General features: G+C 35.4%; 1 protein-coding gene and 1 long non-coding RNA gene across 2 annotated transcripts; one reads left to right on the top strand and one right to left on the bottom strand.

The window, feature by feature from the left end:
• Positions 1–8,426: 8,426 nt before the first annotated feature.
• Positions 8,427–8,790, bottom strand: LOC149952527 (uncharacterized). The gene is made up of 3 exons (XR_016479892.1): positions 8,731–8,790; positions 8,588–8,671; positions 8,427–8,517 (listed from the first exon to the last, which is right to left on the bottom strand). It is a non-coding gene; the product is annotated as an uncharacterized LOC149952527 (long non-coding RNA).
• A 7,870-nt stretch (positions 8,791–16,660) lies between these two features.
• LOC149952526 (uncharacterized) lies at positions 16,661–18,443 on the top strand. Its single transcript, XM_090169741.1, has 4 exons — positions 16,661–16,885; positions 16,957–17,031; positions 17,366–17,507; positions 17,953–18,443. Exons 1-4 carry the CDS (start codon positions 16,661–16,663, stop codon positions 18,441–18,443), a joined length of 933 nt encoding a protein of 310 aa, XP_090025867.1.
• The last annotated feature ends 203 nt before the right edge of the window (positions 18,444–18,646 follow it).

Below are 18,646 nucleotides of genomic sequence, written 5' to 3'. Positions count from 1 at the left end.
TGAGTTAAAAATTCGCGGGAAAATTAATTATGACGTCACTATCGTAACGATGCGTCAGTAAGTCGCGCGACGCCATATTTTTCGCGCGAAAGCAGCGTTTCTTCGAGTGAGTGAATGTTGATTTCATTCTTTTTACCTTTTCAATTATACGGTGAAGGTAATTAGTTTAATGACTTTATTGTGCAGCATCTTCATAATAAATATTTAGGGTAAAAGTCATCCATGAACAGGTCCATTCAAGGTTATTTCCCCAATAAGCCTAAACATGCATGCTTCAAAGTGTTAGGCTTAAGTGTTGCCAGAATAACAAAAAGTAGTAATAATAATAAATAGACCCATGCACAATTGCAAAAGCAGATTGCGTTCTATAATATATGTTTAAGTAAACTATTACATATACCAAATGCGCCTAGATCGTGGAATTAGATGTATGGTCTTCTTAAAATTATTGAATATGATAATCTACCATAACCAAATTAACTTAAAAATCCTAGATGAAATATATTATCCAACCATTGGGAAAAATTTAATTTTTGTAAGCTCAATAGCGAACGGGGCTGAATATCTATGGATTTGAAGAAAGTTGGAAGTACGCTGTAAAGTACACTATATCGAACAAAAAACTCTACTTGGTAAATACAAAAATATTTCATACAATATTTCTTTGTTTATGACCTCTTTGCGATAAACTGCCCAAGTGGTCAAACACAAAGAGATTTATATCCAATCTAATTACTCATAGAAGTGAAGAGAAGCACATTGTGAAAAAACTTAATTAAAAGAGACTTAAACAGTTTTAAATTCACAATATATTTATTTATAACATATAACGTTTCGGAGGCACTCTTCCACCTTCTTCAGGGATTTTTACAAGTCTGACGATATAATGGTAAAACTTCTAACTATTAAATGTTTTTCGTCTCAAAGTTTTACCATTATATCGTCAGACTTGTAAAAATCCCTGAAGAGTTAGTAATATATTTATAAATTAAAATATTGTGAATTTAAAACCGTTGAAGTCTTTTTAATTTATTTACTCATACATATCAAAATTTTTATCTATTAAACCTGATACTTTGTATATATAAATTAATTTTCAAATTTAATAGGTCTCTTATAATATGAAGTTTAGTAAAAAAAAATTCACTTTCGCTTAACAGAATTTACAGCCATTGGGTTAATTAAAATATATTACTAACTCCAAGTCATTTTACCAGTTGTACCTTTTAAGTGGGAACATTCAAAGATGTAATTTCTACTACATAGCTTAATAGAAAATTTATCTGATTGTAATATTTCAGTTGGTTAATGGCCTCTTTGCGATGAAACTGCCCGAATCATGAAACACAGTTTATGGGTAATTCCCAAGCTAACACTTTTATAATTTTTTAAAAATCAAATCAGTACCATAGTATGGTACTGAATTGATTTTAAAAAAATTTATAAAAGTTTTAGTGTCAGAAATATCCATAAAAGTGCTAGTCTGTGAAAGTTTCATAAATGTTTCGTAAATCCTGTTGATTTAACAAGGGATGAAGATCAAAAACCTCCTTTTTAAGAGCAAGATTTGACTAATTATTTTATAAATAGCCACAATGAGTCTGAAATAGGTCAGAAATAGAGGTATGATATAGAAATTATTTTTCAAAAACATTTATAAAAGTGTTATTGTTTGAAATATCCATAAAAGTACCAAAACCTCAGTTACTTTTACAAGGGAAAGTAACTAAAAATCCTTATTTTTAAGAGCAGGATTTAACTAGTGATTTTACTAATAGTAAAAATCAGTTTGAAATTGGTCAGAAATATAGGTATGATATAGAAATTATTTTTCAAAAACATTTATAGAAGTGCTAGTCTGTGAAAGTTTCATAAATGTTTCGTAAAACCCGTTGATTTAACAAGGGATGAAGACCAAAAACCTCCTTTTTATAAGCAGGATTTGACTAATTATTATATAAATACCCACAATGAGTCTGAAATAGGTCAGAAATAGAGGTATGGTACTGAATTTATTTAAAAAAAATTATAAAAGTGTTAGTGTGGACAATATCCATAAAAGTACCAAAACCTCTGTTACTTTCACAAGGGTAAGAAATCAAAAATTGTCATTTTTAAGAGCAGGATTTAACTAATAATTAATTTAATAGCCACAATGAGTCTGAGATAGGTCAGAAATAGAGTTATGGTTTCAGTCTCATTGTTGCTATTTATAAAATAATTAGTTAAATCCTGCTCTTAAATATGAGGATTTTTGGTCTTCATCCCTTGTTATACAACGGGTGATACGAAACATTTATGAAACTTTCACAGACTAGCACTTCTATAAATGTTTTTGAAAAATCATTTTTTATCATACCTATATTTCTGACCTATTTCAAACTTATTTTTACTATTTGTAAAATTATTAGTTAAATCCTGCTCTTAAAAATTAGGATTTTTGGTTACTTACTATTGTAAAAGTAACTGAGATTTTGGTACTTTTATGGTTATTGCCCACACTAACACTTTTATAATTGTTTTTTAAATCAACTCAGTACCATAGCTCTATTTCTGACCTATTTCAGACTCATTGTTGCTATTTATAAAATAATTAGTTAAATGCTGCTCTTAAAATACTTTCCCTTGTAAAAGTAACTGAGGTTTTGGTACTTTTATGGATATTTCCCACACTAACACTTTTATAAATGTTTTTGAAAAATAATTTCTATATCATACCTCTATTTCTGACCTAATTCAGACTCATTGTTGCTATTTATAAAATAATTAGTCAAATCTTGCTCTCAAAAATTAGGATTTTTGGTTGCTTTCCTTTGTAAAAGTAACTGAGGTTTTGGTACTTGTTGCCCATTGTGAACATCAGTTTATTTATGAGATTTAACTTTTAAGTAATTAAATTAACGAAAATTACTAAATTTGTGAGACTGAATTTTCGTGAATCTAAGATGTATTCAGCCAAAATGTGTAATAATTATATTTTTCACATAAGTTGAACAACTTGTTAAAATTTTTCGTAATTATAGTTTCATTTTTTTTAATCCTAATTTCACTGAACTTTAAAATCTAGTCTTTCATTGTTATTTTTTAAGATAATATACTTTTATATAGCGAGGCTGAACTTTTTATAATTTGTGAAGCGAAAAGCAGTTTTAAGTCAAATTCCTTTTCATATGGTTTGTATGTTTTTAAAGTTTTGTAATAAACAATTTTTAATTTGTTTTACCACAGTTTAATATTAGTATTTTGCTGACAGTTGTGGTAAAATACAGGTATCTTAAAAATTTGTAACATAATAGTTCTGTTGAGTTAAAATTTTAACTTAAAAAAACCAAGGAACAATATAATTTTTAAAATACAATAATGTCATAATTTAACTATTTACAACAACATTTCGAAAATAAAAAAATTTCCTAAGTGATTGAGTTTGGTATTTATTGATTGTATTCACAAAGGGTAGATGAACGGGCTAGGTTATACCTGCTTAGGCTAGAAAGGATTCTTTTAGGTGAATCAGAGATAGTTTTGATTCTTTTACTAAGAATGTTACGAAGTTTCGGTATATATAAACTAAATGAATGTATTTTTAAGCTAAATGTCAGTAAATACAGGTCCAGTATTATTACTATTTTATATATAGTCTGGAAACCAACTATTTTTATGTCCCTTTGTAACCCAAATATGGATTCCTTCAGAGTTTTGTTTTGTAAGGCAACCAAAATTGGGCTGTTATTGATGGGATATTAACCCAGTTATGGATTAAAATTTAAAAAAGACCTCAAATAGGACTATTATTGTAACCAATAATGGGTGGTTTGGGTAAATAAAAGCCGAAAATGGGTTACTATTGCAACTAAAAATGGGGTGTTTCAGTTTAAAAAAAGAGCCCAAATTGGGTTATTATTTCAACCAAAAATGGGGTGTTTCAGTTTAAAAAATAGCCCAAATTGGGTTATTATTGCAACCAAAAATGGGGTGTTTCAGTTTAAAAAATAGCCCAAATTGGGTTATTATTGCAACCAAAAATGGGGTGTTTCAGTTTAAAAAAGAGCCCAAAATGGGTTTTTATTGCAACCAAAAATGGGTTGTTTCAGTTTAAAAAAGAGCCCAAATTGGGTTATTATTGCAACCCAAAATGGGGGTTTCAGTTTAAAAAAGAGCCCAAAATGGGTTATTATTGCAACCCAAAATGGGTTGTTTTAGATATTAACACAGTTTTGGGTTACAAAAAATAACCCAGTTTATGTAATTCTTGTAACCCAACTGTGGGTTAAAACGTTACAACCCAACTTTGGGTTGCAAGTTCTAACCATTTCTGGGTTGAAATTTAAAAAACCCAAAAAAGGGTAGGGTTAATACTGACCCAGCGTTGGGTTACAAAAATAACCTATTTTGGGTCGATTTTAACCCAACTGTTTTAAGAGTGTAGTGAGATTATAAAAATCGTCGAACTGTGCAAAGTACGTTATATCAAAATGTTACACATTTTTTAGGTGTAGAGGAACAATCGTATAACAGTATTTCAATCTCTTTAGGATATTTCTGGACAAGTGTCGTATACCATGGATGTTTGGACGTCAAACAATCGCATTCCATTTCTCGCTGTCACGGTTCATTGGATTGACAATAACTGGAACTTATGTAACCAACTATTGGGCTTCCTACCTTTTTCTGAACGACATATGGGAAAAAATATTTTTTGAACTTTCACGAACCTAATACAAAGTACAACTTCTAAGGTCAGTAGTCTCCAATTGTTTTCAAGTTTTGTAAGAACTTCTTTCACTTAGTCCAAACCACTACACATGTACATGTATATACTATACCAAGAATGAATTAACATTAACTGAGAATATGCTGGCGCAAATATAGCCTCTGCCCTCTCCAGTTTGGAAGATATTCCCTTCTGGGCGGCGAGAGCAAGCCTTCCAGAGCAGGCGCACGCTCGTGCCATCCCCCTTGGCTGTCTTACCCTTTAGCTGTGGAAAGATAAGAGGCGTCATTCTAATTCCGAACATTACGAGGGTGAACGAAGTACCGTCTTCATATTCTCAGTTAACATTTATTCTTTCTTGACTATAGTGTAGTAGAAGGTTCTGTAGGAGCTATACGTTACAGACGTAGTGTATTCCATAGACTTCATTTCAATACGCGACAATTGTTTTGTACTCGGTTTACATATACTCTACTTATATATCCTTTCATAAATTGTACTCTACTTATAAATTCGGTGTTGATGTATTTTACGTAATATTATTACTTTGAATTACGCATATAAGTATTATAATTACGTTCAGACAACTAGCTAACACGTGAACGTTCCTATATTTGTCAGTTTGTTTTCCTCTTAAAAAATACATAGTAAAATTATTATTTGCAAGTTGTGTGGGTTAGATTTTTGGACTAATTGTTAAATGCTTGCATTTGCTTTTATATGGAATGTACATACATAAGTCAATGTTTGCTCATTTTTCTAGTTAGAGCTTAGAAGTTAACATTAGTATATTTATAATTTACTTCTTCTTAATAGGTCCTTAGTATTACAATGGACAACGACACCTTTACGAAAGAAATGGAGGCTACGCGCGCAGCCATAGGAATTAGATACAGCGCCCAAACACCAGTGTGTTGTTTCGCCCATGTACTAAACCTCGCGGTACAAGACGTATTAAAGCATCTCAAGTCAGAACCTCTATATGACAACGAATCGGACTACGAAGTATTAAAGGAAGTTTTCAGCCCACAGATAAGTATTGGAACCCCGGTAGCTAAGGTTCGTGTATATTTGCGCTTGTTATCTGAATTTGAAAGATTTAAACCGGCCGGCTGGTCCTATTATCTTGCAGGTTGCGTTTTTGATAAAAACTTGGTTGGTTTGTTACAGATAACGGCTGTAGTTTGGAAAATTCGACTGTCACATCTGTGTCACTGGAGCTCTTGAGGGGCTCCACACCCGGCGTTCGGTGTCGCGGGGCTCTTGGGGGCGGTCCACACCCGGTTTGCTGGGTCACTGGAGTCCTCGAGGAGGTGTCTCGTGATCGGGGCGCTGGGTCACTGGAACCTCGGGGGTGTTCCATACTTGGCATTCAATATCCTACTGGGGAGGATTTGTGTGGTGGAAGAGGAAGTCACTCTAGTCCTCAGCTGTGCGAGGGTGGGAATTAGGGCAGCCCATGGTGTCGCCTTTTGTTGGGCCATGATGAGGGCGTTTGTTTGCCATATGTGAGCCTGTCTTTATGGCTGTCTCACTGGCCGAACGTTTGTTTCGCAAAGTGCATTTTTGTCCGGCATGACTCTTTGTCTTGTGTGCCGCCGTAGTGCCCAGCGGAACGGCGGGGTACAAATACATAACCTTATGTCACATCTGTGTGGGTGTTCCACACTCGTCATTCTGTGACCTACTAAGGAGGGTAGTTTGCAGTGGAAGAGGAAGCCACTCTAGTCCTCAGCTGTGCGAGGGTGGGTCTCGGGCAGCCCATGGTGTCGCCTTTTGTTGGGCCGTGCTGAGGGCGTTTGTTTGCTTTATGTGAGGCGGTCAAAATGGCTGTCTCACTGGCCGAACGTTGTTTCGCAAAGCGCACTTTTGTCCGTGGCTGGTTGTTTTAGGTGGCCGCTGTAGTGCTTAAGGCGGAGCAGCGGGGTACAAATACATATACTTATGTCACATCTGTAACCCCTGTAATGCTTTGGCGGTGCACGGGGTATATAAATACAACAATCTGATGTCACATCTGTGTGGGTGTTCCACACTCGTCATTCTGTGACCTACTAAGGAGGGTAGTTTGCAGTGGAAGAGGAAGCCACTCTAGTCCTCAGCTGTGCGAGGGTGGGTCTCGGGCAGCCCATGGTGTCGCCTTTTGTTGGGCCGTGCTGAGGGCGTTTGTTTGCTTTATGTGAGGCGGTCAAAATGGCTGTCTCACTGGCCGAACGTTGTTTCGCAAAGCGCACTTTTGTCCGTGGCTGGTTGTTTTAGGTGGCCGCTGTAGTGCTTAAGGCGGAGCAGCGGGGTACAAATACATATACTTATGTCACATCTGTAACCCCTGTAATGCTTTGGCGGTGCACGGGGTATATAAATACAACAATCTGATGTCACATCTGTGTGGGTGTTCCACACTCGTCATTCTGTGACCTACTAAGGAGGGTAGTTTGCAGTGGAAGAGGAAGCCACTCTAGTCCTCAGCTGTGCGAGGGTGGATCTCGGGCAGCCCATGGTGTCGCCTTTTGTTGGGCCGTGATGAGGGCGTTTGTTTGCTATATGTGAGGCGGTCAAAATGGCTGTCTCACTGGCCGAACGTTGTTTCGCAAAGCGCACTTTTGTCCGGGGCTGGTTGTTTTAGGTGGCCGCTGTAGTGCTTGAGGCGGAGCAGCGGGGTACAAATACATATACTTATGTCACATCAAAGAGAGAAAGAGCTGTCCAATCTTAATAAATCGTTTGAATTGACAGACGCAATGTTGTCTCGTGCCGTATACTTAAAACAAGTATGTACATAAGTTGTTCTTACTTTTAATTTCACTGTGTAAAAAATAGTTTACAAAGTTCGTTCTTAATCGAACTTATGTCATTTACTCTGGCGAAGGCCTACGGGTCGAAAGCTTAGTTAACTAAGTCTTTTGCAAACCTAATTAATTGTCCAAACGGAAATCCATGCGTGTCTCTTCATTTTATAAATTAATTAGTTAAGCCTTTCCATGGATAAAAGAAATTTTAATATTATAGATTAATTCAACTTCACATAAGTTTGCCTATTGTTTAATAATGGAAGTTAAGTTTTTTTTGTTAGGGCAGTTAAGGAGTTGGTTTATTTTTAAGGCAAGTCTCAGCTCCAGCATTTCACTCTATATTATTGAATGGGTCTATGAAGCGAAAATGGCTATGTGGGAAGTTAGGAAGCTGAAGGCACAAAAATGCCAATTAACGACTAACTATGAATTATTTTAAGTCTTTAGCGGAAATCATTAAATCTGACGCCGAATTAAAAAAAATAGTTTAAATGACAGTGAATGGAACAAAATTGAGAAACTCATTGAACTTCTAAAGGTTGAACATATGTTTTAAATCGCACCAAAGAACAGCCTTGATCATGAACTAGTGCCCTAATAACCAAATGCAATTATTTGGAACCCAATTCTGGGATAATTTAAAAAACTAACTTCTGTGTAAAGGAATTTAATAACCAACGTTAAATGAATAATATATGTAATGATATTGAGTAACGCCTTTAAGGGCATATCGTACGTTCGCCATATAACATTGAGTCCATCCCAAATTTAATGGTCGTTTTTTTGCGATAGCAGTCGGGTCGTGATCATGGTTGGCTGTGCAGTGGCGTATCTAGACCTTTTGGTACCTATGTTAACGTATTTGTGTGCCGCATTTCTTAATATTTTTCTGATAGCAAAATTGCCCCAAAAAGTGTAGTTGAGTGCATCTGCGGTATTTTCCTTTCGATCTTCGTGTAAACATAATTTTTTGCCCTGAATATACTTCAGTTTCTTGACTTTCGGAGTTTCATCCTAATACATTGACATTTAAAATTTTATACTGGGATAAAAAATAATGCAACTGAAAGTTAAATTTTTCTACCTCTGCATTGAGAACTGCTTTAATAATTTTTGGAGTTTGTAACAGCTTGTGTTTTCGTTTCCTTTGTGGTATGGGAGTTTGATCCTATAAAAATTTATACGTAATTAGTAATGGTATAGTATAATTTGAAATAAGATTTCTACCTCCGTGTTTTCAACTTCAATTGATAATGGTGTTTCATGGTTCAATTGGTTTGGCTTAAACAATTGTTACTATTGTAAGCAATACTGAATACATTTAGACATGTATTAGACTAGATAATGAAATAAATTAGTTTCATTGGAGGTAGACTTTTCATCAAAAAATAATGGAAGTAACTCTGGGCTTAAAACTTCTATTAATGGAATTGGATCTTGGTTATCGTCTGTAGGCCCAATGAAGTTGGTGAAATGTTTATTACATATGTATGTAAAGCCCTTCACATTTGATATTGTGAAATCCTTACGTCCACACGCCTTAACCCATCGTTCACATTTCTCACGTTCAGTTTTTGGTGAGGGAAATTTAATGAATCGCAAGCTAGTAAGTTTACTTTTAGGCTGCTCAACAGAAACGCATGGTCCAAAGCTACAACGTTTTCATACCATTTTAGTTTTTGAATGAAAACCATATCAATGTTAAACCAAGATTTATGAATAATTACGCCTAAACTATCCTTTTCTTTATATCGCACCGAATAAATTCAATAATTTACCTGCGACACAATTACACTAATTTTAATACTAGTACCAAATTTAAATATACTTAATTTAAGTTATTAAAAACCTTCAAACAAAAACTTTGGATAACTCTCTGACGGTAGACGCAATTTTTTGTTTAATGTATTGTTTTTAGCTTATTGTGAGAAATAGTTGCCGCGAGTATCGGCCAATCAAATCAAAGTTTACCGGAAACTCTCTTCTACCTTTCTTGAAATTTTGAGATTTTGGTGCAACGTCGATATTTACAGTGTAGAGCAGGGGGCCTGCCACTCCCTTTCTATATTATCTATGCCCGCGGCACCAACCGCGACTCATTTTCCTCTAGATAATGAAAATTAAAATAAGCCACATGGGCATTCTGACAGCGCGCTAGAGTAGACGCGAGAAAACGTAGGAGTCCAAATTATAGTGATTAATTCATTGTTACATAGGATTTAATATATAAAACTAATACTGGCGAAATCATTGGTTACTCGCACGTTAATGCTGCCCGCAACCAAATTAATAATCTTGCTTCGGATACTTTTGCAGAAAAGAAAATTGCTAAACACGCACGTACCCATTGTCTAATTTTGCTACGAATAGCTTAACAGGGTACGACCGCAATTCTATAATTTGGGAAGCTGTGGAGAAGCTGGAATCAATTGGATTCAAAATTATCACTGTCATTGGAGATGGGGCTGCAACTAACCGTAATTTATTCAATGAACACTGGAACATCAGATAGTAAATCTATATAAACCTACGGCCATCCGACAATTGGTTGGTACTTTCCAGTTCTTTATATATTCGTATCATTTTCAGAATGTATCTAGGGTTTGAATGCATATTTCAATTTGAATATTGAATTTCAATATTCTTCCGCTCTCTTACCCGTGACTGGTGAAAGTAAGGAATTTTCATTGAAATGTTTAACAAATAAATTTCCAATGGTCAATTTAGTTAAATCTTTAATGAATTTAAAAATGTTTAGTACAATTTATTATGCATAGCTGATTTCCAGGAACCCTCTAGATAAGTTACATTTTGAATAGTACTATCTTTTAAATCAAGGATCCTTGATTTTAAAGAAACTCCTAATTATATTAATTCCTGCGTAAAAAAATAAAAATTATCAATGTTGAATAGTACTAATTCGTAAAACCATAGCAATAATAATTTTATCAGAATAATAATGTTCCGTTACACCATTACAAATAAACGAACACAATTTGATAGGAATTACTAAGCAATATTGAGTCCATTTACTCAAATACAAAAGTGTACAAACAAAACTTAAAATATTGAAATTTAATTCTACTTATTTTATACAAATTATTTAAAGTTTGAGACGCTGACCAAATGTAGGAAAACTTAAATTGGCCGGTTAAGTTCGTGTAAATTGTATTTTTATTTAATTGGGATTACTTCATTTCAGATTTAAATAGGTAAATTTACCAGGAATGTGTAATTTTTAATTAACTCGGAATATTTGCATTGGTAAATGTTCGCTATCATAAAACACGCTTTCTAATGTCCAAAAATAATTTATAGGAAAATAATATTTCTGGTCTAATATATCATGCTCTGATTGAGAAAGCAAATTGCTTGAACGACTTGTAGCCAACTTGATCAGTGGCAGCCATATTGCTTGTAGGCCAAATGGCCAAAACCCAAGGGCGCCGGTGGTGGCGCCAGTGTGGGAGTTAGTATAAAAGGAGGTAGCAGAGAGAGAGAGAGAGAGAGAGAGAGAGATGAGCATTAGGGGCATTAAGAAGCATTCAAGCAGAACTGTAGAGTCAGTGTTTAGAAGCAGTCATGAAATAGTATGGGACTGTTAAACTCCCAGCTAGCCTGCTAGTCAGTTGTAGTTTGTCCCCCAGTGGCTGCCTGGTTGCATTTCCTTCCCTTGGTGGGAACATCTAAGAAATACTAGTATCTCATTATAATAGGATAATTATTGTATAGTCCGCTCTAAGGCCTCCGAAGGCACTTTACCCAACCTTCAAGAGTAAGAGTGGCTATAGGCTCAGTAGTGTAAATAGTGCAGTTCATCCAATGTGGTTGTTAAGAGCCAATATTCTATTTGGTATCATGATCGGCATTTTATATTAACATGTACACCACGGCAACGGCTACATTGTATGTAAAACTAGTACTCACAAATCCCAAGAGACTCTGTATCAAGCAAAACCCATGACTATTTATAGATATGTCATAAATAAATAATATACTTTTCGGTCTAAAGAAATTATGAAGAGCTCTGTCGGTTTTTAAAATGGTTTTTCTTTTAGAAAAATAGAGCTGAAGCGTTTAAAACAGCAACCAATGGAGCGGAATTTTGCCCATTAGCAATCTCTACAGAATCGATAATGTAAAAACTTAAAAATTATTTTTTGTTCGTAGTTTGAAAACCGAATAAGGAAACATTAGTGACCGGTATAAACGTTTTCAATAACGCCCTGAATCATCTTTAACATAAATATTACCTCATTTTGTTCGTTCACAAGGTATGGTTCGACATTTGCAAGGTATCGTCTTTTAAGGCAACCTTGATCTAATTCTATAATTCTCAAATCCTTTTGTTCCTGAGTAGAACAGAGCAAGTGGTAAATGTTAGTTTGTCATTTTTCGGTATTCTTTTTCGCTATTATAGAACTGAAAGGGTTGGACTTATATTCGGATGTATATTTATTGGTACTGAAAGTAGTACCAGACAGTGTTACAATAAAAGATTTTCGAACTTGCACGCCTCTAGCGGTACTTTTCAAATCAAATTTATTGTTGTTAGTATAATAAAAATTTTTTGTTAGATGTAAGAGGAGCAGTCAGGGAAAGCCCTCGTTAATGGACGTGACCAAGCGATTATTATTGTATTAAACTTTAATTATAAAATTGCCATTGATAAATTTGTATGATAATCAGATTAAAATGTTCATGATGATAAGTATTCCTAATTATAAATTGAAAATTTCTATACGAAAGCTAATCGATTATCATAAAATGAACAAACTATTTAGTACCAAGCATGGCAAAATTTTTACAATATTTGAGGTTATTATGATATCACTATTTAACCTTCTTCGGTTAATTTTAGTGAGAGCGCATGGTTGCAAAAAACACCCGATTTGTTTGGAATTGGTACACAGCTCTGAAAATTGATGTACTCGTGCCTTGAACTATACTATCGACTACCTAATTTTTATTTAAAAAAAAACCTACTGGAACAAAGTTTATAAGCAAAAAACCCGCTTATTGCTGAGGACGCGCGCATCTTCATGTATGTGTATTTTTCAATTAATAGTCTACGTTGCACCGTATCACCGCAACCTTGCAAATAAAAAATGGAAAATTGCGTGTAGCTCGGGTGGTAAAGGTGGTAACGTCACGAATTTTATTTTATGATGATACGTGTCATAGTACTACTTAAAATCTGATCGAGGTATTTTTTTTACTCGACGTTTTTTTACGATTTAGCTCCATAGGAAAAAATGGTAAATCGCGTGTAGCTCGGGTGGTAAAGGTGGCCAAGTTGTGAATTTTTTTACGGTGATACGAGTCATAGTTGTTTTTAAAACCTGATATGGAACCACATCGAGATACTTTTTTACTTGACGTTTTTTACGATTTATCCTTTTTCTCAATAGGGAAAAATGGTAAATCGAGTGTAGCTAGGATGGTAAAGGTGGTAAACTTGTAAAGTAAGAGTATTCGTCAGTGTAGAGGACATGGCGCGTCGATTTAGGATTGTCGTTTTTTGCATAAGCATCCAGTTGCAGAAGTCGTAACGTCTTTGAAAATCCCCATCACTCAGTCCTTGGGTAACGAAGCTCTGTATGGATGATATCTAAATTTGCATACAATTTTCAAAACACGAATTTTACTGCAACCTAAATCCGCACTCACCGTAGTGCAACGTTTTCGATGGTATACGGAAACATATGCAAGAATCGTGTTCCCAATTTCAAAATTAGACTAACCCAATTCACGAAACCTAGATTCTGCATTAAAAAACTGTTGACAGGCACTGACCGGTCGCTTGACGGTATTAACGAAAGGCTTTCGGTTTGCATGTTGCACTTTAAGAATCTCGCACACTTTTCTGGGATTTCAGCCATCTTCTCTAAATAATAGCGAAATGTAGAAAATAAGCTATAAGATACTTGACAATTGTTAAGATTTTCTTGGTTGCACCTTATGGAGGCTGTTTTGATATGTCTGATATCTGTGGTCGATTACAAAACTTAACAACTTGACGTTACTGACGTTCGAATGCTGTATACTGAGAACATCGTTGCAAAAGCATTTTATCATATTTTCTATACACCTGAAACCATTAAGCATACCATTCTACCCCTTTAAGAGAACTGTGAAGAGAAATATCCTATAGCCACTACCACTTTAGCTTGCTAAAACCTCTGTAATCTACTACAGATGTGGGCAAAAATGAGAGTGCTCACGTAATTGTAAATTTCTATTTTTAAGTAAGCAATAAAGACGCGATGTTATCAGGTTTTTTTCAAAAAGTGAGCGATAGAAAAATTTATTGAGAGTATTCGCTCAAAGCAAGAAGATCAATACTATTGAGAGATCGTAAAATCGAGGTTAGCCAATCCTAATTTAAGCAAGTTCATTGTGAGCGAGAGCCATCTGGTTTCGTCGTTGATCGCTCTCACTTTGGGTGAGCTCTTTCTCTCTCTCTAAGGGAAAATTCGCCGTGACCGTTGAGAGTCGCTCGCAGCGCGGAGAGCGAGTTTCCTCGAACAATGGGGAATCTCGTAAGAATCTTCCGTTCTCTCGGCGGGAGAGACCGCTGATGACGCCGGAGAGAGCCATTTTTTTTTTCAAATCCGGCGGCATCTGGTTCATTTCTACCGTTCTCTCGGTGGTAGATAACTGGATCGCGTTCACACACAGCTTCAGCTTTGTTTACAAACCACTTTTTTGCTCAGGCGAAAAAAGTGGTTAAAAATCCAAAATCGAGCTTTGTAATTTATTAAATAAGTTTTTTTTATGAGTAAACGAATAAAATTGTCGAGATAAAAATATCACCTTTTTATCTGTAGTTAAAAGTAAACCTATCCCCGAACCCTACACGCTTATCACGTTTTTACCGAATTTGACGGGGCGCTTACATGGTTCGTTTTCGATTTTTAACCCCCCCCCTGACCTACTCTCCTACAGAAATGGTAACCTTTGACCACATCTGGCATGGTAAACCTAAAATCAAAAATTTTCAACCGTTGTGATTGGCTACAGTAAATTTTGTTTTTTCCAATTGTTCTTATATAAGACAACCTAAATCCGAAAAGAGTTGTAGTAGTATATTCTCCATTCACGTGGTGTGAAGCTCTTAGCGATTTTATTTTACGAGTTTTTCTACTTCATTATAAATTAGATTAGATTAGATTAGGTAGTGCGGTGCATTTAGAATTTAATTACTTTCAGTGATTATATTATAATAATATTAGAGTTCAATGTTCGATTTAATTGCCTTTGTGTAAAATATCGACGCGTTTTCGATGTCTAAAAAAAGAAACTCTCAGAATCATCATCACCATCGGCCTGTTCGGGTTCGGGTTTCGACAGACCGCCAAAAATTGAAAAGAAGTTCAGATTTGAAAGCTTCTGAAAGTGAAGTTATTGTTGTCGACACTGATTTTTCAAAAACATTTTACGCGGGATCATGTGGCTGGACAATTGTCAGATTTATAGCCCGGTGTACCGGTAAAATTCAAACCACACCACCGGAGGTCTGTCATCATAAGGCCCTACGCCAGCGTCCACAATCCCGGGCAGGTGACAAAACCAGTCTGGGTAGCAGAACCCTACTACTGACGTCCATAACTAAAGATAAGGGTTTACTAGATAATTAAAATTGTCACCATGTGTATTATTATAGTTCGATTTGCTGTATTGGTTTTCGGTTTAAAAAAATAAACAATTTTTAAACATGTTGTTATAAACATATTTTTGTTCATTATAACATGGTTTTAGTTTTATTTGGGTTTTTATAAAGTAATATACGTCAGCAGCGGGGAACGATCCTTCTGACCGTCAATACAGTTTACTTGACTTTAATACCCATAATGCCGTGCTATATTAAAGTACTAACCCTACTTTTCCGCGAAGTTTAAAATTAAATTTGAGCTAAATGGAAAATACGAATATACAGGGCGTTTAAAGTTTGCTCGATCAGACCGTTTTTCTCAAACTATAAACTTAACCACGTTTAAAGATCTCTTCAATTTTTAAATTTCATGAAAATCTAGAAACTTTTATATCGGTTTTTAACCTTTTTTTAAATTCATCGGTAGGTGGAAAATTAATACAGCTGTTTAGACTAAAGCCAGCATACTAATTCGCTAAGTAATCTGAACGTAAATTATCTGCTCGTTCAATTAAGGCAACGTTGCCAGGACGTTTAAAATTGTATCGGACCTCTAATTCAAATTGATTTTTTATAACGAATGGCGGTCATTTTACTTGCGAATTAGCATTTTAAAAACGCATTACCTACTTTAAAGCGGAGTCGACTCTCTATTTTTCCCTTCGTGGATAGACTTAAAAAATTCCTGAATGGGGATACAAAGTTACTAACTCCGCAATGTTATAAGAATCCAGTTAAATTAGATAACTCAATTAAAATTTACATAGCTTTAGCCTACATGGTCTGAGCTTTGGCGGTTGTATAATTTTGCTTGAGGGGAAAATTCGAGGAACTATATATTAATGCGTAAGTTAACAAAAGGAACCAAAATTCTACTAAATGACAAAATGAGGTTTTTCGGCAGTTCTTTTTTAGCCAAAACGGTGTAGTTTAAAGATAGCGCATGTTGCAAAATATCACGTAGTGGAATGAGGCGCAGTACCACACAACCACACTTTCATTGCATCTTCCTAACGTATTGTAGTTTTTAAATAAATTGACAAATAGACAACAAGAAAATATTCGGGTTCGTATCAACTTGTTATTTTTCATAAGCAAGAATTTTGCTGGAAAAGTCATTTTTCAACTGGATAAATTTTATTTGTAGGTATTAATCGATTTTCTCTAAATTCAAAATTTTTAAAAATCTTTAACGTATTTACACACACTAAAGTTTATAATTCTACGTTTTATAAATTTTAAGAAACTCGGTCTGGTCGAGCAATTTGAAACACAATGTATATATTTTCGTGATTATTTCAGTTCTTATTTATCTACAAATTTATTTTCAGATTTCTTTATCCCGCTAAAAAAATGTCAATTGTACATTTGGGAGAAAAAGCTTGGGGAAGGCCTTGATTTAATCGCCTTTAGTTCGGTAATTGCTAATGTTTACTTTTAGTTTGGCAGCGTTACCGCCTTGTTCTCCGGGTGAAACCTAGAAAAAGAAAGGCAAATTTTGCAATGGATACTGAAAGCAATGGAAAGAAAGTTCGCACAATGGAAACTAGCTCACCAAAGCAGGCTGCGTTCAGGCGGGCATTTTTGGATTGGATTTGTTTTTATGGCGTTTTCTTTTCCGCAGTCGAAGGCAAGGGACTTAAAATGCTAATCATCATTCCCTCCCGTCGCGCAATTGTGAGAGACTTGGAAAACAGAGTTGAAATAGTCTTAATTCCAAAAATGAAGGTACGTCGAGTTTGGCTTTCAGTTATTAACTTCAAAGCAGTTTTAATTTTAACTTAATTGTATTACCTTAGGTGCTGCTCAGTTCCCTTCAACCAAAAGAAGTACATTTATCGCTCGATATATGGTCAAGTCGACAACGTCAAGCGGTAATCGGCATCCGTGTGCAGTTTATAGATAAGACTTGGCAGTCGCAGAACCTGCTACTCGCGTTCTCCCATTTCCCCGAAAGTCATACCGCGGAAAACATATTGAAAAAACATCGTAAGATTTTGAGAAGTGGGCCTTGATTCTTCGTCGGCCAGTTAAAGATTTATTAATTGATATTAAATTGATATTTTATTTCATACTAACTCAAGTACTTTATGAATTTTCCTCCTTTTGACATTAGTTTAGTTAATTAGTTTTTGTTCTATAAATTTAGATATCGTGCGTCTGCGCCGATAATGCCGCCAATATCTCAAAGGCTTTAAACATGAGCAGCGTTATCGAAGAACCGTGGTGTTCCCCTTTGCCGAACAAAATGCAACTGTCACTGTCGACGAGGCAAGCATCTCCGACAACGAAGGACCTGCCGTGGATGAAACATCCGTGAACGTCCAAGAGGATTCTCATCTCGGCCAAGGTTGGTATAAATTTTTGTTAAAAAATAAAATGCCTCAACTGCGTGAGTTAAAACACGAAAGTCGGTTTAATTCGAAATATGCCTTACCAGAAGTACATAATATTAACAAGTGCCAAATTTTCCTATACCGCTGATTGCTATTTGCTTGAAACATATACCTTGGCAGGCTCTCAGTTCTAATTGTGTAATGTGGGTTAATGATTGGTTATGCCGTTTTCAAAAATCACAGTTCGACGCGAAACTGCGCTATGTGCCTAAATTACGTTGAGCGGTGTACGCGTCCGCGATTTTCTAGTCCGCTGAACCTGCCAAGGTACGTGTTTTCTTTCCACACAGTAGATGGACACTTCTTATAAACCTATATACTTTTGATTTTACTGATTCCGCTAATACGATTAATTCACACTTTAACACCGTGTGTTAATACTTTTTTTTTCGAATGTAGGTTGGAGTTCCGTAGAACAGTTCCTCCACCCAGAAACAACTATACTTGAAAATTCTCAGACAAAGTTGTCTTATCACGAAGACGGATTTAATACATTAAATGATGCGAATCATGGTACGGGAATTCTCAGTCAGTTGGAAAATGGGGACTTTAAAATTACGGACGAAGTTGAGGAAATGTTAAATTATGAAGTGACGTGGGTTAGGAAGCACTGCATTGCACACTCACTCCAACTCGTTGTTAATTCTGCAATCAAAAAATGCAAGAAAACCAAGAACATCATTCAACGCGATAGTTATTGGATCACCTTTCTTCACCGATCTCCAAAGTGGACGTTAAAATTCAAAGAAGTTTCTCCGAGACAAATGGACGTAAGAGCAATCGGGGGCGTAAGATGGAATGCGGTGTTTCTGGCGATCGAAGGTTTAACTGAGGCAAGTCGCAGATTTAAGAACTTACCAATTTGTTATTATCTTAACGTGATTGGTTAACCGTCGTTTTTATTAGGATGAAATGCTTGAAGCTCTCCGGAAAACTATTCAGGAAGCTAAAACATCAAAACAGTGTGGGAAAATAGAAATACCAAGGCTTCATTTCGGGCAAACGTTGATCGAATTATTAGCTTTGCTAAAGCCAATTAAGTTTGCTACGGACATTTTTCAGAGGAACGGTCCGACATCATCACGTGTAATTG

The sequence above is a fragment of the Leiobunum rupestre genome, chromosome 3 (genome assembly GCF_980474605.1).
Source record: "Leiobunum rupestre chromosome 3, qqLeiRupe1.1.hap1, whole genome shotgun sequence".
Lineage (NCBI taxonomy): Eukaryota > Metazoa > Arthropoda > Arachnida > Opiliones > Sclerosomatidae > Leiobunum > Leiobunum rupestre.
Note: the sequence above shows the minus strand (reverse complement) of the source record. Positions and strands in the feature narration are given on the sequence as shown.

Bases quoted from the DNA above. Each gene is read 5' to 3' on its own strand.
- LOC149952526 (XM_090169741.1), top strand. From the start codon at position 16,661: ATGGATACTGAAAGCAATGGAAAGAAAGTTCGCACAATGGAAACTAGC. The intron at 16,886-16,956 runs GTACGTCGAGTT...GTATTACCTTAG, and splicing joins TCTTAATTCCAAAAATGAAG to GTGCTGCTCAGTTCCCTTCA. The intron at 17,032-17,365 runs GTAATCGGCATC...AAACATGAGCAG, and splicing joins CAAGTCGACAACGTCAAGCG to CGTTATCGAAGAACCGTGGT.